This window comes from Canis aureus, chromosome 8 (assembly GCF_053574225.1).
Source record: "Canis aureus isolate CA01 chromosome 8, VMU_Caureus_v.1.0, whole genome shotgun sequence".
Classification (NCBI taxonomy): Eukaryota; Metazoa; Chordata; class Mammalia; order Carnivora; family Canidae; genus Canis; species Canis aureus.
Window position 1 is genome coordinate 48623605 of NC_135618.1, and position 24218 is coordinate 48647822.

General features: G+C 43.9%; 1 protein-coding gene across 5 annotated transcripts in view; it reads left to right on the top strand.

Annotated features, from left to right (window-relative positions):
• The window catches only part of ERCC4 (ERCC excision repair 4, endonuclease catalytic subunit), a 42979-nt gene extending 26006 nt beyond the window's left edge, over window positions 1–16973 (top strand). For 2 of the 5 annotated variants that reach the window (XM_077906687.1, XM_077906686.1), the window contains 2 exons: window positions 641–753; window positions 2903–7131. In XM_077906687.1, coding sequence (XP_077762813.1) covers window positions 641–753; window positions 2903–3636 — 847 coding nt within the window. In that variant the 3' untranslated portion in view covers window positions 3637–7131. Of the gene's footprint in view, window positions 1–640; window positions 754–2902; window positions 7132–8772; window positions 8928–10083; window positions 10353–11701; window positions 12337–12752; window positions 13050–13525 lie in introns of those variants that run through there. The other 3 variants (XR_013384951.1, XR_013384949.1, XR_013384950.1) reach the window with 3 other exon arrangements.
• Window positions 16974–24218: the final 7245 nt, after the last annotated feature.

Sequence of the window (24218 nt, forward strand, 5' to 3'; positions counted from 1 at the left end):
AGGGAGAAGCAGGCTCCATGCAGGGAGCCTGATGCGGGACTCGATCCCCGGTCTCCAGGATCAGGCCCTGAGCCGAAGGCAGTGCTAAACCGCTGAGCCACCCAGGCGGCCCGATTTAAATTATTCTTAATGCTCAGTACCACGTTAGCCTATTTTTATAAAAAGTCTCAGCCTATTGGTGGCATTTTTTTACCTGCTTATTTCATGTCTCAAAGTGTTTCAAGGACATAAAGGATGGAAAATAAACAACTCTGGAAAATTAGAAGGAGCACCTAACCAAGAAGTTCCTCCTCCTTGCTTTACCCTTGCTCATCTGTGTAGGTTTATCTAACACATTTCTCATCTTGACGCTCTTGTGGCCATTTTCTGATTATAATCAATAAAAGATTAAAATCTGGAATTTTGAAATTAGTTCAAAAAATATTTAAAATGGAGATGCCTGGGTGGCTCAGTGGTTGAGTGTCTGCCTTCAGCTCAGGTCATGGTCCTGGGGTCCCAGGATTGAGTCCCACGTCAGGCTCCCTTCTTGGACCCTGCTTCTCCCTCTGCCTGTGTCTCTGCCTCTCTCTTTTCTGTGTCTCTCATGAATAAATAAATAAAATTTAAAAAAAAAAAAAGTTTAAAATGTTGTCCTCCCCAGGGAGAAGGCAAGCATGGTTGTCCCAGAGGGAAGGGAAGGCAGGGATGAAGGGAACCTGGACCTGGCAAGAGGCTCCGCAGTGGCAGGCACCCCCACCGACACGCGGAAAGCAGGTGAGTCCCATCCTGTGGCCAAGCGCTCCCGGTGCCTATGACGGAGGCCGGGGGAGGGAGGATAGGTTCCAGAGCTTCTCTGTAGAGGTGTGGTTTCTCTCCACAAACTTGTAAAAATGGGTGCCTACTCCCATCCCCAGAGCCAGCGCTGCCACCGTTCTCTCACCACGCGGCCCTCCCAGACCCCTGGCTCCTCATCTGTGAAATAAGGGGGCCCTGTTCTAGGCACCCCAGCCTCAAAGTCGGTCACATTCCAGCGCTGCTTGTAAACCTGGTTGGTTGGCTGAGATTCAGAATGTACCGTTGCCAAGAAACTTTTATAAATGGCAACGAGGTTCTTATTTTTACCCGAAGAAGCCGTTTTCCCTCAGATTAGACAGGAGCTGTTTGGAGCGCATCCCCACTTCGCTTCCTGCCCCCGTGTGCTGCTTCTTGGCACCTCCTCACATCCCAGGTGCGTGGCACCCTCGTTGCCGTGCGGCGCCTGAACCGTGGCATGCCAGCAAGAGCTGCTGAATTCCAAGTGCAGCGGAACCCAGAAACAGTCCCCCTCTCCCCGAAACCTCATCCCTCCATGGCAGCGGCTGCTATCAGCCAAGTGGCCAGAGGAACACAATACTACTGAGTTGACTTCCCCTCTAGTGAGGACCGGGTTAGAGCCACGGGCCTCCTGGATCCAGTATCCTCTGGAATGCCTCGGGGCTTGTCAAAGCTATGCAGCCACAGTCCTCACTCCGTGCAAATTCTCATTCAGTGGATCTGAAACGGGGCCCACATCTCGGAGCTTCTGATATCAGTGGTCCTTGGACCATGCTTTGAGAAACATGGCCTCAGAGCATCTAGGTCTTTTTTTAAAGAAGGTCTTTATTAACTCAGATAGGTTGATGACATTTCATGCAGAATATAGAACGTCAGGCCGAACGGAGGAAGCTAGATTTGAGCCTATAGGTGCCACACAGGTGCTCTTTACAGAAGTCTGTCCTTCTGAGTCTGTCCCACAGCTGCTCTAACACCACAACACACACTCCTTATCTCATAATTATTGTCATAAAATTCCAGAGTCCACATGGGTTTCACTAGGCTAAAACCAAGGCGTGAGCCCCAGCTGTACTCCTCCCGGAGGCTGGAGGAGAGAATCTATATCCCTGCCTTTCCCAGTTTCTAGAGGCACCTGCATTCTTTGGCTCCCAGCCCCATCCTCCACCTTCAGAGCCAGTGGCTTGGACTCTGACCCTCCTGCTTCTCTCTTTCACTTGTAAGGACCGTTGGGCCCACCTGGATAATCCAGAAAAATTTCCCAATCCTGAGGTCCTAAATTTAATCACATTTGCAGTGTTGCTTTTGCCACATAAAGTAACATATTTACAGTCCTGGGGATTAGGACATCTGCATCTTACAGCACCATTATTCTGAGTATAGAACCACCTTTAATTTGCTTTACAGGCAGTTCTGGGCACGCTCAAATATGGGAAGTCCTGTTCTACTGGCTTCTTCCTTTTTCTCCACATCCAGACTCACCGGTAAAAGCGCTAACGGCTCCAGAATTTTTCACAACAGCTTATAAGGCAGTTTACTCAGCAAGCCTTTTTAAGCATCTAGTACGTGCCAGACTGTCATAGGAATTAGGAGTACGATGGTCAGTAGAACTTGGGCAGTGCAACCATCAGGGACCACACCAGAGAGAGGGCGATGGCAAACGCTGATGTTTGTGAATCATCATGACTCTCCTAGCAGCTCTATTTAGTTTTAAGAGAAATTTCTTTTATTTACTCTGTAAACAAACCTTTCTGAAAACACAGAAAAATGAGGAATAACAACATGGGATATTATGTTACCGTGCTTCAGAGGCTGACAACAGAAACACATTTTTTTTTTAAGATTTATTTACTTATTTTAGGGAGAGTGCAAGCAGGGGGAAGGGGCAGAGGGAGAGAGAGAAGCAGGCTCCCCACTGAGTAGGGCACCCGAATTCAGGCTGGATCCCAGGACCCTGAGATCATGACCTGAGCCAAAATCAAGTCCAAGGCTTAACCGACTGGACCACCCAGGCACCCCAGAAACTACAGATTTTAAACTTTTAATTGTTCTATTCAACTTTGTGAGCTCTTCCTCAGTGACATCACTTATAGTGGTGCTTTTTTGTTCCTAGGCGGCCAGGAGCAGAACAGGACACAGCAAACAATCGTGGTGGACGTGCGGGAGTTTCGCAGTGAACTCCCATCCCTGATCCACCGTCGGGGCATCGACATCGAGCCCGTGACCCTGGAGGTCGGAGACTACATTCTGACCCCGGAAATGTGCGTGGAGCGCAAGAGCATCAGTGACCTGATTGGCTCTTTAAACAACGGCCGCCTGTACGGCCAATGCATCTCCATGTCCCGCTACTACAAGCGCCCGGTGCTACTGATAGAGTTTGACCCCGGGAAGCCCTTCTCCCTCACTTCCCGGGGCGCCTTCCACCAAGAGATCTCCAGCAACGACATCAGTTCCAAACTCACCCTCCTCACGCTCCACTTCCCCAGACTCCGGATTCTCTGGTGCCCATCCCCTCACGCCACCGCCGAGCTGTTCGAGGAGCTGAAGCAAAACAAGCCACAGCCTGATGCGGCCACGGCCATGGCTGTCACGGCAGATTCTGAAACGCTCCCCGAGTCAGAAAAGTATAACCCTGGTCCCCAGGACTTCTTGTTAAAGATGCCAGGGGTGAATGCCAAAAACTGCCGTGCCTTGATGCATCATGTAAAGAACATCGCAGAACTGGCCAGCCTGTCGCAGGACCAGCTGGTGGGTGTTCTGGGCAACGCGGGCAATGCCAAGCAGCTCTATGACTTCATCCACACCTCCTATGCAGAGGTCCTGTCAAAGGGGAAAATGAGGAAATGAACCGTGAGACGGCCATCTCCTGGTCCCGTGACTGGGCTTCCCAGCTGCTCTTTGCCTGCACCTATAGGTCGCAATTAATGATCGTCTCAGAATTTCATTGTCTTCCAGCGCTGAACGGCTGTGCCATCTGTTTCCTGGCTCTGTGGCCCAGAGGCCAAGATTCCTCCTGGAACTCTGCGTTCAGGCCCTGTATTTACTCTGCTGTGCCCGCTCTCCTGGCTCCCTGCGCTGTCCAGGCCAGGGTCAGCACACTCGGTTCTTAAGTGAGGTGGGTCTGGAGCAGGTGAGGTGTCCACAGGTGTTGATAGAAGGCCACTCTTGAAACAGGCAGAAGTTTATGTTTCTAATGCAAACCAATAAAACGCAAGGTCACATTCTTACCATCTTTCTTCAGAGGGGCCCCAAAACACAGAAGAACACCCCTCTGCTCTCCCTCACCACTTCTCCCTGCATTGCCCTCAAGCACGTTCATCCACCTTTCTACCCCTAACTCAAATTCCTCAGGACTTCCTACTGCTGTTGTAAAACAGCCACCTCTACACCTCGCCAGTTAACGTCCTAATCCCCTGAGTGTATGTAACATGCACTGTGGCTCGATTGTGCAAAGCCAGTCGTTTTTAGACATGTGATGAATTATCTCTTTCCAGAATTTGATGGTGTTAAAGTGAAGGAGTCCTTAGAACACTCAGTTTCCAAATATTTAACCTACTAAATCTGAGACCTCTGAGCCCACCAAATGCCTAGAGTCTCTTGAGACTTCCTCTTTCCTGAGCCTCTCTTCACATGCCCTGAGGCCACCAGCACCAGATCTTCTCCCCAAGCAGCCTAAGCTCACCTCTTGGTGCCCCCCACTCCATCTCGTGCCTCTGTGCAGAGCGGCTCCTTGCATCTGTGTGAGGACTCCCATACAAGCAAGTGAATGGCCCACCAAGTCTTTAAGATTTGGTTTTCCTTCCTGGAGTCAAGATAAAGGAATTAAAAAAGTAAATGGAAGATCAATGCATAGAATAGATAAGAATTCTAGAGAAATATAGACATATTTAAAAACTCACAAAACCATCTCCCTCTCAAACCTTCCAACTGAGTTAGGTTAGCTTTTTACCGAAGTGTACATACAGGGACCTTCATAGCATCTTTGTGCAGTTTTTAAACTTTTCTATTTCAACATTGTTGACGTAGGTATTATTTTCCTATCTAGTAATGAGTAGTAAATTTTCTACCTCAAGAGCTGGTGCAAATATAGACATCAGCCCCGCTAGCCATACCGTGCACAGTTACACGTTTTCCTCCGCATCAGCCATGTTTTTATTCATCACGGTGTTGGAACTCAGAGTAGACACTGGACCACATAACACAAAATGGTCTTCACCTTCACGGAAGTTCTTTCAACCAACCTCTCCAAGCTGAACCTCTCGTGTTGACTTCCTGCTCTCTCGGTATGTTAGCCTACGTTAATACTGCTAAAGTAGATGTGGATTTCAAACTCTATACAAGGGCACCGCAAGAATGAGTTGAGAGATTTCAGGGAACCATGTTGTTATATGGATCTCTGTACAGTGATCTGAGGAATTGGGAAGAGGACAGGAAACAAAAATTAGCTTACAGTAGATTAAAAGGTAGGGCTACTAAATTTTGTCCGAAGGTTAAAAAGATACGCTGGAGACTAGAAAACGAGATGTCGGGTACATATGTTAATTTTCACTTCTATGTACTGATTTAAGAGTCCAGTCGGAGTGAAAAGTACATTAAAAATAACGTCACACCTCCAAAGGAGATGGTTATCACCATTTTTCTTCATCCTATTGTAGCACTTCTACTCGTGGTGTATAGTTTCTGGTTTTTCTTGCATAATTCTACCTGCCTTATGTTCTTGCATTACAAGAAAAGGCAAATTGGAACATAGCGCATTTGTTTATATGGGTTCCACTCCAATTTAAGCTTTCAGAAATAAGCTGTATTCATAAGGCCACCATTTTAAACAGCCCTTGTCATCTCGTACAACGTAGAATACAGTCTTAATTGTATTTAGAGAGCCGGTGTCTCCCTCTCTTGGATTCTGTTTTTTGCTGTTGTACGTACTGGACATTTGAAAGACAGATGAGCTGTTTCGTTGTGTATTTGAATTATGAATAGTAGTCTCTAATGAACTTGAAAATGCTCATTATAGACACAAGGCTCTCACCACCACTTCCCCTTCCAACTAAATAAATCTATTTTAAGCTGTCGTCAATGGTGAAAAACCTTCAATAGAACCATTATGTACTGACTTTTACCAAATTCTTTCACACATTTTTATAATCTAAGAATCTTTGGCAAAGGAACTAATGCATGAATTCGCAAAATTAATGTATCACTTTATTGCCTAGCATCATAGTTACCTTTGCCTTTTTTCTTTCAGAATAGTAAACATCCCGTTTACTTATGAACTCATGCTTAGCTTTTTAAAAAACCTTTTTTAAAAGCCTGAGATCAGCTTTATTCTATTTTACCAAGTTTTTTTGCATAAAAATCAGAGTGTATGAAAGCTGAGAGAAATCATTTTCAACCTTGTTTGCTTAAATCATAGTACCTCTTGATTTTTAAAAAAAATTATGCAAGTAATCATTTTATGTATTAATAGCAGCCATGTAAATAGTGTCCTTTTGGCAGGACATTGCCACTTCTTCAGTCTAGGGCTTAGGAGGCTGTATGTTTGAGTAGATCCAAAATGCCATTTCCCTGCTCATAAGGGACTGAAGATAATTGTCCCATTCATCAACCCATTGGGACACAGAGGGTTAAGTCTAGATTTTGTTGTGTTGAGATAACAGAACATAGAATTAATAAATGGCCTTCAGCAGGAAAGTCTACACTGAAGCAAATCCGAAGAAGTGGGTGAGACAGACATCATTAGTCTTTGCTTTTGTTTTTCAGGCATAATTTGATTTTCCTTTGGCTCAGAAAACTTCTTTAGGGAAATTCTCTTCTCTTTTGTTGCTCAGTTTAGCCTAGAAATGTCCTTTTAAAAACCAACAGTTTAGGAAAGTTCTTTTCTCAGTCTTGAATATATTAAAATGTATCCAGACTTCAACGTGAGTTGTCATTTTTCTTCATTATTTTGCTTTCTATTTTGGTTTATTGCTACTTCCTGTCCAATTCCAAACTTCAGGACTTAACCGTCTATATCCACAGGTTTTTGGTAAGCCACACCACTGCTGTTTTTTGATTTAAGGGAATGTATGTAAGCCAAAATTTGGATGGGAGGGAGACATAACTAATTTCTATCAATTTGTAACAGGAGTTGTGTGTGAGTGTGTTTTTAATAAAATGTATTTATTCAGTATTTTCCTCAGCATTTTGTGGGCAAAGTAAAAATAACAATGCATAGTGAAAGAACATGTATTCCCAGCGCATCATATTTCCAACATGTTGGTAAATACAATTTAAAATGAAGAGAATATTTAATGTGCTTTTTGTTGTGCAGAATAAATGATTAAAGCTGAACTGTTCTTCCAACCCCTGCTTTTGCGTTTGACTTGTGTGATAAACCCACTTTCTAAGGCCTTAGCATAATTTTCTTTGGGTTATTTTTCCCTTACTGCTTTTTATTTTGTACATCTGCCCTTAGAGAGGGGGAGAAAAAAGACTATTCTCCTTCTGAAAACACTCATTTGTTGACATGTAATGAATATGTGTAAGCACAATGCCTGGAACATCTTAACTCAACAGAGATTAATTTCCTGCCGCCCCTGACTCATACAGTTTTTTTGTTGTTGTTCCTTCAACGTCAAAGTTGAAAGTAAATTATCCTCTTGACACATCTAGAATTTACTGTAATCTCTTAAGTTTAATTATTATTAAATTAGTTGACTAATTGGCTCATTTTGATGATGTAGTTATTTTGGTTTCTGCTTTAAAATGTAGGACCAATCCCTTCTTAATAAGGCATAAGACAGGTTATTTCTCAAAATGTTTTAATGTCAGAATTAAGGCTTTGGTAGAATAATTAACCCTTTCTTAGGAGTAGTGATATAATCGTCGTGACAAAGACCTAAAAGTACTATCACTTAAAAGCCTCTTTTGCTGCAGTGAATCCAAGTGACAGGTTAAGTCATTTGCCTGGTAGATGATGGAATCATGATTTGAACCCAAACAGTCTGACCCCAGAGCCCATGATGAAACACTGCTGATGAGTGGTCCACTTCCAGATACCTAATTACAGATGTGTCACAAAAAAAGCAAATTGGTTTGTTTCCGTGCCTCTCTGGGTTAATAATGTCAAAAGCAAATATGTAGAATTTGGAAATCGGTCAAAGAGCATACGGAGTACCTTTTCTGTTTACAGCTGGATGTTGTTGGGGTGCCTGGCTGGCTCAAGCAGTGGAGCATGTGACTCTTGATCTCGGGGTCATGAGTTCAAGCCCCACACTGGGTGCAGAGATTACTTATAAAATGAAATTTAAAAAAGAGCTGGATGTCATCTAGTAGCGTATACTACCTGGGGGTCATCTGATTTCCAGGGCTGGGTACCTCTTACTGACTATTTTGCAACTGTATGAGAATAGAAGTTAACTTGTAGAAACCCCGACAGCGATACAAGTGATTCTTGTTCTGTAGCATTGCAAGGGTGTTGCCTAGGTAGCATTGCAAGAGTATTGCCTAGCGGGACCTGAACCGGTTCTACATTTATTAGCAAATTTATTTCTGCATTCATTGGACCAGCTACAAATCTCTGAGCCTTTAATTTTCTTTTAAATCAGTCCTAACATCTTATTGGTTTCCTCATTAATTGAATCTAATAAAGTCATTGACTTCTGTTGTTTTTGGGTTTTTTTCTATTTGTATGAGAGTCATATTTCTAACTTTCTGGAAAAATTATGCTTTGCAAGTGGTGTTGCCAATGTGAGCTCCCATATGATGCTAAAACTGAATTTCCAGCCTCATTCAACCTAAAATTAAACCTCATAAACTAGAAGATGGATACTATACATAGGCATGGATATATACTCATATATATTTAAGAACTGTACTTTGATACTAAGATGGTAATATTACGAACTATAAATTAAATATTTAAGAACTGTAGACTCATTTTAAGATGCTCAGTGGACCTCTGTTTCTCTGTTTACAAAAGCTCACCTGAATTTTCTATCTCAGTTCTGTTTCTGTCTAGCCCCTGACTGAGGCAGGAAACTGACCCCTGAAAAGGAGAAAGAAGAGGAATTTTAGATATTCCCAATGATTCACTTGCCTGTGGAAGGTATTTCTATACCAGAAGAGCACTGACTGCTCCCCGAGGGCCTGGGAGTCAGGTAAGCAAAATCAACTTGTGATTTCAACTAAGAGAGTTTCCTGGGATTCATGAAAATAGCAAATAGACCAGGTCTAATGAAGATGGTGATATGCGGGGACCCTTTTCTAACAGAATTTGGTGTCAGTGTGAGCATGCCTTTCACTGAGAGCTTTGCTTTTCTGTGCAACTTTGTTTTTGGGAAGGGTGACGCCCAGCAGAAGCTTAAGGAAGCAGATAGTTTAGTAGACTAAGGGAAGCATGACTGGGCAGGTTTGTTTTCGGCGTGAGGCATTTACTGCAGAAGACAAAGGGCTGTCTCTGGGCTTGATGCTGCAAAAGCCCATGGCATTAAGGGACATTCAGCCTATGGTGAAGAGAAGTCAAAAAGCATGAACAAGTAATTACAAGTAAAATAAGTAAAATACCACAAGCAAGGTAGAAGTGTTCTGGAGGTCAGAGGAAGACGTCATATCCAGGTATAGGAATCCAGAATAGCCTCAGAGAGAAGGTAGGGCTCCAGATGAGTCTTGCAGCACAGCTACAATTTCATCAGACAGACGCAGGTAGTGCACACAAGTCCATGTCCAGAGCGTTAGCAAAGAAACAGGAAAAAAAATGATGGTGGGGACACCTGGGTGGTTCAACAGTTGAGCATCTGCCTTTGGCTCAGGATGTGATCCCAGTTTAGGGATGAGTCCCTGTGAGGAGCCTGCTTCTCCCTCTTGCCTGTGTCTCTGCCTCTCTCTGTGTCTCTCATGAATAAATAAATAAAATATTTTTTTAAAAAGAGAGAAAAATGGTGGTGTTTAAACAATTGAAAACAGATTTGGGGTAGTTCACTGGGCCATATCATAGGGGTCTCGCATGCTAGGCTTCAAGGGTTTGTTCTCATTTTAGCAGGAAATGAATGAGTAAGGGAAGGGCATGATCAAGAAATCTGCTTTACAACTGCAGTCTGGCAGTAGTGAGTTCAAAATGGAAATATTAATTGAACACTTACAACATGCTCGATGTTTTATATATGTTACTCCACTACGGCCTCACAGCCTGAAGTAGGGATCTTCCCTGCTTTGCTGATGAGGCAGCTAAGATTGAGAGATTAAGAAATCAAAGTCACAACAGAAGCAAATAGCAGAGATGGGACTCAAACCCCAAAGCCTACTTTCTTTCTGCAGCACCTTGACACCTAAAAGGAAGGATTGGAGGTAGAAAGACCATTCTGGAAGCTGTGGCAACAACCCAAGTGACAGAGAATGACAACCAGAACTAAGATTAGAGCTTTGGAAATGGAAAGAAGGCCAAGTATTGAAGAGGAATGTGGCAAAGAACATCGATGCCAAGGAGGAGTCTATATTATTATTTAGGCTTTAAGCCAAGGCTCAGAAAATGATGATGCTGTGAAGAGAAGGAGTCTGGGGAAGGCCGTGATCATTTCGGAAAGAAGGTAAAGTTCAGTTTTGAACAAGGTTGATTTAGAAATAACCAATAGTCCGGCAGATAATCTCAATTCAAGGTGTAGCTGATGACATCTGTGCAGAAGTGAGAACCGACAGGGCACCCGGGTGGCTCACTTGGTAAAGCGTCCAACTCATGATTTCAGCTCAGGTCATGAGATCCAGCCCCGCATTGGGATCTGCACTTGGCGGGGAGTCTGCTTGAAATTCTCTCTTTCTCTACCCATTCCCTCCCTCCACTCATGCTTTCTCTCTCTCTAAAATAAATGAATAAATTTTAAAAAACAAGAACCAAGGACGCCATTTAAATGGTTAACACGCAAACCAGAACATCAGAACATACCCAAATCTAGGAGGTGAGAACATAGGGGAGGCCGACTCTTCAGAGATCCTGAATCTCTCGTGGGCACCAGAATCGAACACGGCCAGGAATTTCATGGGAGTGACCCACAAGGGTTGGGAGCTGAGCGTGGGTGCACCGGTGGCCTCAGACTACGACAGGGACAACACCTTAGAAATCCCTGGGGGGTCCTGGGTGACAGTTCCAGGGAACTGGAGGGCCAACACCAGACGGGGGTGGGAGGAGGCCAGGTCCCAGTGCAGCTGGATAAAAAGAGGAGAGGCGAGCTCACTCCGAAGGTGATTTTGCATGCTGGTGATCAGAAGGAAGGAGCAGAGCAAAAGAAGGAAGATGCTAGAGGCACAGCAGATCATTCATGGAAGCAAAACCCACTGCGGGGCATCCCGAGGCGAGGAGGGAGACAAGAGTGATTTTGCTCTTCTTCCTCCCACACACGGAAAACCCACTTTTGTATGGATTTGCCTCTTCTTCACATCTTACAGTTAGAGTACCGTGTCCCTCCCCAACTTAGAGCAGGACTGGCCAGCCACCAGAAGTCACAATGAGCCCTTTGCGGAAACCTATTTTAACGACACAACGCTGATGTTTGGCAGTGAGGTTGGCTCGTGTTTAAGCTGGCAGGCAGGGAATGGCCTAGAACCCCTCCGTTTGTAACCTGACTGTATAGTTGTATAATTATTTAAAGCATCCCTCCTTGCAAGCGATTTATGAAACCAAACGTCAAGGAGGCTAATGTCGCCTGAAAACACGGTCGGGATGGTCAAGCAGCCCTCCCCAGCCAATGCTAAGACTTGGTAAGGATTTTTATTTTGGTCGCCCTGAGCTTACTGTAACTGGGGCGGCTGAGTTGCTATGGTGATTTCTTCTCCAAACAGAGCATTTTGCCGCAATACCTTGAAACAGCAGATAGATCTCCTTTACGTCCACTGGATCGTGACATTAATTCTAGTTGAAACATTTCCCCCACGCTCCCATCAGGACTCGTGTGCAGGAATTTTCAGTCAAGGCCAAGAAGGCACGGACTAAATAAATCGAAAGCTGGGCCATTTGCACCGGGGGCCTTCACAACTGGCTGGCGGGCTCGGGGCCTGGAGCCTGACCACCGGCGGCGGGTTGGCAGCTGGGAGAAGGTTCCTCACTGAAGCAATTGCGTGTTTAATGACTCCAAGGTGGGCATAGGCTGAAAGTTGTGACCCCCGCCCCCCCCCCGCCCTGTCACTAATAATTTGGGGGGTTGTTGGGCAGGATGCACAGAACCTCAGCTGTCTCTTGCCATCCCGCTTGCAAACCTCGGAGCTGCTAAGCTGCAGCGCTCGGAGCTGGAGCGTGGGGAAGAAAGGGGACCCCCTTCGAAGCCGGGGCTGGGGCGCTCCTCGTCTCCACCAGCAGGTGTCTCCGTTAAGTCACAAGTCCCCAAACTCGCTCGGCGGGAGTCGCAGGACGCTTTCGGGATGACTGCGCTTTGAATGGGGGTGTCTCTGCCTCTGATTCTTGCCTAACCGTGACCTGAGAGGCAAGAAAAGTAGCTGCCTGTCTCCGGCATGACTCATGATAAACAAACGGAGGACAGACTGCCTCTTATCAGAGCCCGAGTATGTGCCCCAGGACCGTGGGTGAGTCAGCCTGGAAGTCGGGAGGCTTTTGTTGGTCCAAGGGATTTTTTTTTTTTTTTTTTTTTTTGTGCTCTGTGCGGAAGAGGTGGATGGGGTGCAAGGAGAGGGTGGCGGGCAGGGACTGCTATTGATTTCTTGGATTCAATCAGTGACCTCGCACAGTGAGGCCCTGGGCTTCGGGGGGCAGGGGGGGTGTCGAATTCCACCCCCACCCACCCACCCACCCAGACCAAAAAGGCGTTCACATTGGAGGTTAAAACTGGCCGTGACCCCGTGGAACCCCATTTAGAGTTGATGGAAGGGTTTGCAATCTGCGGCTTCACAACATACACATAGTGCCAATAAGCATCAAAGTGTACACTTTAGGGACGTGCAGTTTATTGCATGTGAACTACTCAAAGATTTTTTTTTTTTAGGAAGAAATACAGTTAAATTGAGTGGAGGGGAAAAAAACAAACAAACAAACCTGGCCAACTCATTTTTATCGTGATGTATCACGAAACCCTCCGTCCACCCCCTCACTCCCAATCTCTCCCCTCCTGTGGCTCGGCATTTGGGTGCAAAGGCAGACCAAGTGCACACACCTGAAGGGAGCATGACGTCATGTCACCTGGCACTGATAGGCTGCTCCCCAGCCCGGCTCTCCCAGAGCCTGCGTTGCCAGGCGAGGGGGTTATTCAGTCCTCCTGCAGGAAGGAAGGCAGCGGGGACAGGTAAAGTAGAGGCTGGCAACAGGTGTGGAGTGGGGGCAGGTGTTGGGGCGCCAAGGGCAAAGCAGCACCCCTGAGGTCCCCCCGCCCCTCGCTGCCTCCCTGGCAGCCTCCAGGCCGCTGCAGGCTCTTTAGCCCCAGGTGCCTTCCTAGTTCTGCGAATGCAAGTCAGGTCAGGCCCAGGGCAGGACGGCTCACCGATGGCTGTGCCAACAGGTGCCGCACACGTGAATGACTTCACACTTGCACACCAGCGAGCGACTTAGCTTAGGGAGAGGTGAACATGTGAGTCCTTTCGATGGTGCAAAAGGACCAAGCAGCTGGGGCAGGTGGAACGAAGCGAGGAGCAGCCCTGAGGGGCAGGGTGGCCCAGGTTTCAGTGCAAACGACCTCAGTTAGGAAAATGGGGGGGGGGGGGTGTCCGTGGACTTGCTGTGCTGCTTCTGCAAGCAGAAAAATGTCACTTTTTCTCCTTTCAGAGAATAGACGCTCAGCGCGCCCGAAGAGTGACTCTCCTTGCGCACCTGCTTCCCACCGCTTACCTGTTTCTCTCACGTTTCCATGTGTCTGTTCCCCCTGCTGTCTCTTGGTGAATCAATTCAATGTTACGCATTAAAGTGGGGGGACCTGGGCAGCCTGAGTGGCTCAGTGGTTTAGCGCCGCCTTCGGCCCAGGTCGTGACCCCGGGATCCCGGGATCGAGTCCCACATCGGGCTCCCTGCATGGAGCCTACTTCTCCCTCTGCCTGGGTCTCTGCTGCACCCTCCCTCTGTGTGTGTGTGTGTGTGTCTCTCATGAATAAATAAATAAAATCTTTTTAAAAATAAATAAATAAAGTGGGGGGGATCTGTCACCTTTCACAAGAAGGTCATTAATATAAAAGGGGCTCTGCCTTAAATCCCTGATCTCCCAGCCAAGTCACTGTCACCAAATGTGTGTTGTGTGAGAGTGTGTGTGTTTGTTGTGTAGGAGTGTCCAGGAGATGGAATATTTGAGGGTGTGGGGGTGTGTGGGTGCTGGGTGGGTATGTGAGTGCGTGTTATTTTCAGACTCCCTGGATTCTGTGTGCACTTTGAAGTGGTGTCCTTGCCACCGCGGCTGATCTCACATATAATGGACAGGCGTGTCCTTAATCTCCGAAGACAGGACTGAATTTCAACTCTCGTTTTGACGTCCCCCCCCCCGCCCCGGTAAATACATTCAGACCTTTTTAGATCATTTTTCTTTGCTATAGAAATATAATCTGTAGGAGGAATATTTCACTTAGCAAGTGTTTTCTCTTGTAAGCACATCTTCCATGTTACTATTTGGAAAACGAGGCCAAGTTTGCTCAGCAGACATTCATGAGGTGCCTACTGTGTGCCCGAAAAGTAGAACATAGCCCATAGACTAGAGTGACAGGCTATTTGTTCCCAGACTCTTAAAGAGTCTAAAAAGCAGAACCAGGCTTTGTATCTGTAATAACAGAATTATAGTCAAGTGTTAGTTATATTAAAAAAGAAAAAAGAAAAACCCACTCATTGCCTGGAAATGACCAAACCTTCAAAGCGCTGTGCTATGCATTATGGGGTTCTGGGTGCTGTGAGCACAGGTTACAGAAGTGGTAAGAGTAGCCGTCGTGGCAAGCTGCCAGGCGAGGCCTTATTTCACATTTAATGCCTTGTAGGAATGAGATAGCGTGAGCTGAGTCTTTTGAGCAGACGAGAGAGTTCAGTTGTCTTGAAAAGCCACGGATCCCACATCCTATTTGTTCAGAATCTTCGGGCTAGTCACTGGTGTCCCTGAGTGGTGCCAGAGGGTACCTGTGAAATGGGAGAGAATTTTTATAAAGGGAAAGACGTTCTCCAGGTAGGTCTGTTTAATGTACTCCTTAGGGCTACTTAGGAGGCATATCTTTGTAATGTGGCTTTTAGTTGGTGCTTCAAACCTTTCCTCTGGGTCTCTTCCAAAGACATCTTCAATGTGTCACCCAAAGTCAAGCTTTCTATGATTCCTCTCAATAATCTCATTTCTCTTACCACCTTCTAACTTTGGTTTAACAGAAGGTTGTGTTTTTTTGTCTTTTTTTTTTTTTTTTTTTAGGATTTTATTTATTTATTTGACAGAAAGGAAGAACACAAGAAGGGGGAGCAGTGGGCAGAAGGAGAGGGAGAAGCAGACTCCCTGCTCAGCAAGTAGCCTGGTACAGGACTCCATCCTGGGACTCCAGGATCATGACCTGAGCCAAAGGCAGATGCTTAACTGACTGAGCCACCCAGGTGCCCCCATTGTGTTTTTCTTTTCTTAACTGAGCTGCCACTACGTGGAATTGGAGTACTCATAATCTTGGCTTGTGAAGCATGCTCCCCAGTGATCCATGCACAACCTGCTTTGATTTAGTTTGTTGGTTTGAATAATGCAGAAAGTACTCACGAAGTTACCACCTCCTGCAAAAAAAAAAAAAAAAAAGCTATCATAAGATGATAACCTACATCTAAGCCTAGAGGTCCACCCTCCCAACCCTATTATCCTGCTTCTCCCACCCAGAATGAAACTTCATCCTGACCTATGTGTTCAGTATTCCCTTGCTTTATTTAATCTCATTGTTTTTTATACGTATTCTGTGGATTTTCGAAAGGATGTATGTGTATGTACATACATGTCATTCTTAACTTTATAAAAAAGATATCATGTCATATGTAACCAATAGTGGTAAGATCCATTCTATTGCCCCATGTTGCCCTCATTCACTTTTTCTGGCTTGTCTGTACTATTCCGTTCGATGAATATACCACAGTCTACCCACCAATCCTGTCAGTCATTTGGACTGTGCACAGATTCTTGATATGGTAAACAGTTCTTTCCTACCTGGTCTTACACATGTGCACACATTTCTCTTGGATACATGTTTAGGATGAAATGGCTGAGCTAGATAGTATGTGTATGTCCAACGATAGGGCACAATGCCGAGCTGTGTCCTGCAGGAGTTGGACCCATCTACACTTGCATCAGCATAAGAATGGATCAATCCATACCCTCCCTGATGCCTGGGATTATCAGATCTTTCTCATGTTCATTGATGGATTGTCTTTAAAATGGGACCTCACTGTGATCGTGATTTGCATTTTCACCTGTTATGCCGAGCACCTCTTTGTATGTGATTGGTCAAATATGTCTCTTATCTCCTAAGAAATATCCGTGGTTTTTGCTCATCTTTCTCCATTTGTGCTCTTATTAAAGGAGCACTTAATATATTCTTGTACCAATCTTTTATACTTCTTTTCACTTTCTCTAAGGTGTCTCTTGATAAACCCCATCCACGGCAGGGGAGCAAGATATTGGGGTGATAGGGCCAGGCCTTGGGGGGATTTATAACCATGATTGGCTCTTATATTTATTAGTTTGTATCATTTTATCCTCCAACTATAAACATATATATAATCTCACCAACTTTGGACCATGGAAAAGAAAAGGAAAGACCATAATGCCATCACTTGGGGGTTTTCCATACATCTTCACATGTAAGTCTCTCGATACACACACCTCTCCTTCTCCTCTTTATCTTGACACCAGTATCCTGACCCTAGCCATAGATACTTTCTAGACATTACCTTCCCTGATCGAGGAGTAACTTCTACCAGTATTGACCATGACATCAAAAAAAAATACAAAGAACTTCTGTTAAAGAGATTATACTTAGGGGGTCCCTGGGTATCTCAGTCGGTTGAGAATGCGACTCTTGATTTCTGCTCAGGTCATGATCTTAGGGTTGTGAGATCAAGCCCAAGTCCATGACCAGCATGGAGCCTGCTTGGGATTCTCTCTCTTTTCCTCTTCTCCTCCCCACCTCTCTCTCTCTCTATCTCTCTTGAAGGAAGGAAGGAAGGAAGGAAGGAAGGAAGGAAGGAAGGAAGGAAGGAAGGAAAAAGAAGAGGAAAGAAAGAAAGAGAAAGAAAGAAAAAAGAAAGAAAGAAAGAAAGAAGAAAAGAAAGAAAGAAAAGAAAGAAAGAAAGAAAGAGAAAGAGAGAGAGAGAAAGAGAGAAAGAAAGGGAGAAGAAAGAAAGAAAGAGAGAGAGAGAGAGAGAGAGAGAAAGAAAGAAAGAAAGAAAGAAAGAAAGAAAGAGAAAGAAAGAAAGAAAGAAAGAAAGAAAGAAAGAAAGAAAGAAAGAAAGAAAGATAGATTATACTTAGAATCTTGTGCAGTTATTGGAAATTAAGAGTGGGCAAAACAATGTCTAATTTTACTAGCCAGAGTTATAATTTCTAGCATTTTGACATGTATTGTAAACTTTTTTCTATCTTTCCTTACATATGTATTATATTCCATTTAAAATGGAATCCTCTTATAGATGCTATTCTGTAAGCATTTTTTTTTTTTTTTTGGCTTTGGGGAAGGTTGCCTAACATCATATCCCATTTCTCCAGGGTAAAAAAAAAAAACATTTTTCTGCACCATAGTCTGAGGGATACAGACTATCTCCTTGTGTGGGTAAAATCTAGAATAGTCACCAACTGTGCCTCACAGCCACCAACAAATCCGAATGAACGCTGGCTAGTGCTCTCACACACTCAGCCAGCTCTGGGCTTTCTTAAACCATTTCCATGCTGCTGACCTCACATTTCCAACTGCTCCCTATTAGAAGCACTGATGAAATGAGCATCTTTCACATGAAGCCTTTATGTGCACATCTGTGATCGCACTCTCAGGATACATTTCGATAAGTGGGAGTTCCTAAGCAAAGAGTAAGAACATGTTTTAACTTTTTGATATATGCGGCTGAATTGCTCTGCAAAAAGGGTTCATCCATTTATATTCACATTAGCAGACTCCAGGAGAGCCTATGCTCCCACATCCTGGCGAAGAAGAGTGTTTTGCCTTTTATCATCAGTACGCTAAGTTCAAGTGCCGGTTTTACTAGTTTGTATTTCTTCAATTACTATGAGGTTCGTTTTTGGTTTTTTGTTTTTCTTTCATAGGTATTCTGGCCATTTGTGCTTGAGTGTGTGTTCTTTCTCTCCCTCCCCCTCTCTGAGAGAGTGTGTGTGTGTGTGTGTGTGTGAATTGCCTATTGGTGTCAGTTCCCTTTTTATCCACCAAATGTTCTTTCTCTTATTTTTCTGTGCCAGTTATTATCTGTGGAGAGTTTTAGCAAGTTTCATAAACATTGCAAATATTTTCCTAAATTTGTGTTATGCCTCTTTGTCCGTGCTTTTGCCTTTCAGGTTTAAAAAATTATATATGTTGTCAAAGCTTATAATAGTTTCAAAATTCCCTTTTTCATTTGAGAATGCATAAAACCCACCCTCAATTTTCTTCTGGTATTCTTGTTTCGTTTTTTACATTTAAATCTCTGTCCCATTGAAAATGTGTGTCGGTTTGTGGTGGAGCTAACATTTTTCAAAATGGTTAGCTAGTTGGGAGTGTCTGGGTGGCTCAGTGGTTGAGCGTCTGCCTTCGGCTCAGGTCGTGATCCTGGGGTCCTGGGATCAAGTCCCGTGTCCAGCTCCCTGCAGGGAGCCTGCTTCTCCCTCTGCCTGTGTCTCTGCCTCTCTCTGTGTCTCATGAATAAGTGAACAAAATTTTAAAAAATAAAAATGTTAGCTAGTTGCCCAGCACCTTTGTTGAAGAGTATTTTCTTTACTTGCTGATGTGATTAGCACCTTCGTCTTATACTGCATTTATGTTTATACTTCAATATGTTTCTGTGTTTCCAATTCTATTCCTGTTATGTGGATTGTTCCTATATCATATGAGTTTAGTTATCACTTTACAATAAATTTTGGTATTTTTTTGGACAGATGCCTTCCTATTATTATGCTCTTTGAAATTTTTATTGGCTAACTGGCTATCCTTAGGCATTTATTCTCCCAGATGAACATTTAAGACTCTTCCGGTCAAGTTTCCAACAAATGTTATATTTTGATTTTCATTAGATTTACATTATGTTATTTTGGTGATAACGGACACCCTTACAGTATTAGGGAAATGGCATGTTTTATAGTACTTGTGTTGAAGTCATTTTTCTCATTCTTTGGTAGGATTTTATAGTTTGAGTCATATAAATCCTTGGCACAATTCTTGCCGAGTTAATGCAAAGTTATTTGTTGCTATTGCGGTTTGTGACTATACTCCTATTCTTCCTCCAGCCCCTCGTTATTCTGCTATATTAATTTTTATGGATTTTATAACTGGCTGTCTCACAGAACTCTTATTCATTTTCATGGTTTTCCAGTTGATTCTTTTGGATAGTACAGGTAGGCCATCACCTCATTCGAAAATAGTAATGAGACTCTTGTCCCCTTTTCAATATTTATACATCTTGGGGTAACTGGGTGATGGGCACTGAGGAGGGCACTTGATGGGATGAGCACTGGGTGTTATATGTTCGCAAATCGAACTTAAATAAAAACAAATGGAAAAAAAAGTCGCCATGGCAACCCTCTCAGGTCCCCTCCCTCTTTGGGAGCTTTGTACTATCACTCAATAAACTTTGCTTCACTATCACTCAAAAAAAATTTTTTTTATACATCTTTCTCGATTTCTTATCTTACAGTATAGGTTGGAGAATTCAGATGCCCAAGGGCCCAGGCCAGGAACATAAATGAGTGAATTGGGACAGAGGAGGCCTTTGGCAAACAGGAGAACACATGTCGTATCCAAAGGGGGAATTCCATACTTAACTCCAGCCAGTTTCTGCTGTTTGGGGACTAGGCCTCATGTTGACAGACAGTTGGATTAAAAACAAGAAAAGGTATACTAAAGATTGTTTTTTAATATGAAATCTATAATCTATTATAAATGTATAATCTGTGGTGTGAAATTATGAAAACATATTTAATACATTTAATCTATAATTATAGATAATTATGATTATCTATTCTACTCCATATCTATTCTAAATATTATAATTATATAATCAATAAATATAGATTGAAAAGTTGAAAATGAATTCAAATTTTTTAAACATCAGGCAAGTGAACTATAGGCTGACAGGTTCAACCCTGGCTCACAATGAGCCCCACTTTGTCTGGAGCTCCCAGAATTTCAGAATATATGGAATTGGAAGGGTGCCTGGGTGCCTCAGTTGGGTAGGCATCGAACTCTTGGTTTTGGCTCAGATCATGTTCTCAGGGTCATAAGATCAAGCCCTGCACCAGGCTCTGTGCTCAGTGGGGAGTCTGCTTGAGATCCTTTCCCTCTTTCACTTCCCCACTTTCTCTCTTCCTCAAATAAATAAATAAAGCCTTTAAAAAAAAAAGAATGTATTGAGTTAGGCTAGGCATTCATGCCTTATGCCTCCAATTATTTGACCAATTAGCTATTTTGTAGTCTCTTGACTTATTATTTTTCATATTAAGCCTCTACCTCCCTCCAATTTAACAGGAGTATTGCAGGAAGGGAGAAATTTGAATTCTATTAGTCGCTAGGGTTTTCTTCTGTGACCAGTGTGATGAATCCATAAATTTTCTCTTATCAAACCATCCTTGCATTTGTAATTGGTGGAATTAAACTCTACTCTGTGATGTTATATTATTCTCGTAAATATACAGTCGTATTCCATTTTCTATTTTATGTAATGATTATGAAAAGGGAGGAAATAAGTTTTAAGGTTTTCTGCTTTTTTTGTTTTTGTTTTTTTTTAGAGAGACAGCAGGCAAGCGATTGGGGGAGGGGCAGAGGGAGAGAGAGAATCTTAAGCAGGCTCCACACTGAGCACAGAGCCTGACATGGGGCTCAGTCTCACTACCCTGAGATCATGATCAGAGCCAAAATTGAAAGGCAGGGCAGCCTGGGTGGCTCAGCAGTTTAGCGCTGCCTTCAGTCCAGGGTGTGATCCTGGAGACCCAGGATTGAATCCCACGTCGAGCTCCCTGCATGGAGCCTGTTTCTCCCTCTGCCTGTCTCTGCCTCTCTCTCTCTCTGTGTGTGTGTCTCTCATGAACAAATAAATAAAATCTTAAAAAAAAAAAAAAGACACTTGATCAATGAAGCCACCCAGGTACCCGTATTTTTGGGTATTTTTAGCAGAAAAACTCTCCTATTGGCTCTCTGTCTCATACCAGCACTACCCCCTACTTGTTTTCCCTGGTAAGTAGTGTAATACATTGCTTTGAAGGGTCATTAAACTTCATCACATCCACTCAGATATGCTTGTGCATTGGTAGATGATAATTTGGATTCTGATTTGCTAGGGAAGCGAGGTTAAAGCTAGATTGTTCTCAATAAAGAAATCTTGCTTTTTAGAGGCTCTTAGAGGGCAGTGGGAGGGAAGGTCTTGAATAACAGCACAGAGATACATAAGAGTGTCTGCTGTGGTTTGTAATGTGCTTCCTTTCTTGGATGTCCCACAAAACTGAATGAAGTGTCCATTTGTCCTCAGTGTGCTATAGAGCAGGATCTTTCCCTGAGCATGACTAATTGCTAACCAGCCCCTCCCTTAGACCCAGGCAAGGCTGCTTTTAAGGCCCTCCTTGGTCCCTCTTTTGCCTCCCTTCCTCCCCAACAAGTGAGGAGACCACAGGACCCATGAGACAGGCCTGTAAGTAAGTGCAGGCCTGTTTGGGGTGGGAATGTTGGGGACCTGTGTACCTGGGCCCTGGGTCCCCCTGCCCCCTAGACCATGTTCTGTATACCCAGGGCCCCAGATTTTTCTATATAAATGACTCTAGCCTGTATCCAGGGCTGACTCAGGCCTCTTGCCTAGATCCATCCTCCCAAGGGAGAACCACTCTACAGGTGCCTGCATTCTTGGGCCTGACAAGTAACCAAGAACAACAGATTGTGTGTAATATAGACAAAGCCTGGACATGTGGGCTGGAGTGTTCACTCTATTCCCATAAGACCCATTAGATGTAGGAAGGAGCTGGGAGCCATAAGGGCACTCAACTGTCTTTACACCTGACAGTAGCACCTCAGACCACTGAGGAGCCTGGGAGAATTTTAAATCCAAGCTTGGCTTCCCAAGTGGTTAGGAAGGTATATTTGTCTATGGAGAAGTATAACAATTTTTAAACACAGTTGGTCAGCTTGACTTATTGTTTTAAGTATTTTAGCCATATGGCATATGGACATCCTTTTATACTGTTGCTCTCGGCCCCACAATTGCTTGGGGAAAACTCATTGCTGAGTTTGCCCTTTGAGGCCATGTTGGGGGGAGAGCTGCAATAGGAAGCAATGCTGGGATTTTTGTATTTATTTGCTTACCACATGGCAAGTTCCCATATATTCTCTGCCCTTACAAATAGATTGAAATCACCAAAGAAAGAGAAAAATACTTGCATCCCAATCTATATTGGTCTTGTAAGGCTGCCATGACAAAAATACCACAAAATGAGTAGCAAATTTACACTTTCACAGCTCTCCCTAGTCTGAAGGCCAGAAGTCCAAAATCAAGCTGTCAGTAGGGCCATGCACCTTACAGAAGCTCTAGGAGGAGAATCTTCCTTGCTTCATTAGACTTCTGGTGGCTCCCAGAAATGCTTGGCATTCCTGACACATGGCTGCGTTGCTCTCATCTCTGCCTTGGTGTTCATACGGCCTCTTCCTACTGTCTCCGTGTTTCCTCTCTTCTTCTTGGAAGGATACCAGTCACTGGGTTTGGGGCCACCCTAATCCAGTATGATCTCATCTAAATAATGACATCTGCAAAGACCCTATTTCCCAATAAGGTTACATTCTGAAGTTCCAAGTGGATATGGGGGGGGGGGACACCATTCAGCCCAGGGTGCTATCCCTAAATGTATTATTCTCTCTCTGAGCATCTCTGTCCCTCTCACCTTCTCATCTCAGTATTTGCTTATCAGGGTTGGGTTAGATTTGTAGAATTAATTAGGACACTTTTAAATGTCCTTAGACCCTGGAAACAACTAAATCATGTAGAAATTCTCTCTTATCTTAAAGGTTGACAGAATTTGCCCCCTACTCCCCAAATCATCAGAGCCCAGATGGTAAATCACAGTGGCAGTGACTTCATCAGTCTTTTCCATGACTAGTTGGATTTTTTTCTGCCTGTTTCTTGAATGAATTATGTTGTCTTATTCGGGCTAAGATGTTATTAGCATAAATTTAAACATAGCATGCTCTTAGCTTTAATCTCCTTCCATGTCTTTGTTTCTAGTCCCTTTTATGCTCAAGTGCTATTTATTTTGTCTTGTTTCGTCTTCTGCAACCCTGCCAGAAGTTCATCTCTTTTATTGGTCTTTTAAAAGAACTAGTTCTTTCTTTAATTTATTTGTTTATTTGCTTGCTTGCTTGCTTGCTTGTTTGTTTCAGGAGTAGAATTCAGTGTTTCATCACTTATATAGAACACGCAGTGGTCATCACAAGTGCCCTCCTTAATGCCCATCCCTCATCTAGCCCATCCTCCATCTAGCCCATCCCCCACCCACTTCCTTCCATCAACCCTCAGTTAGTTCAGAGTCTCTTATAGTTTGCTTCCCTCTCTTTTTTTTCCCCTTCCCCTATATTTATCTGTTTTGTTTCTTAAATTCCACATATGAGTGAAATACCTTACCAACCTTATCATTTTTCTGTTTGCTCATTTGCTTACACCTACTTTTTTATCTTTCATTCTTTCCCTCTACCATCCATAGGTGTCTTAGTTTTTATCTTAGTGATTGAGTTAATTGCTCATTTAAAACAATTTTTTTCACATTGCATGATTCCGTTTGTATGACGTATCCCAAACTGGTAAACCCACAGAGACAAAAAAAAATTTTAACTTAATCACGAAACCATTCAATCTTTCTCTTTTCTCTGAGGAGTAGCCAGAGAGATGGAGGCACTGTGAGAATGTTGTAGTCAGGAGAAAGCCCTGGAATAGAAAAGATCAAACACACATTTCTCTGCTGGAGACCTGGCCGTGCATCCAAAAAGCCAGTTGGGCAGATAATGCTACTATATGCATCATTGCTTGTCTGCTGGTGCTTCCTGCTGAATGCTAACTAGAGGGCCAAGGTGGTTTGGATCCTCTTAAAACTCACAGTTTGAAACCTAATACCCAGGGTGATAGTATTTGGAAATGGGATCTTTGGGAGGAGTTTAGGTCGTGGGGGTAGAGCCCTCATGAATGGGATTAGTGCCCTTAGAAAAGGAACCCCAGAGAGCTCTCTCACCCCTTCTGCCCTGGGAGGACCCAAAGAAGATGACCATATATGAACCTGGAAGTAGGCCCTCATCTGACACCAAATCTG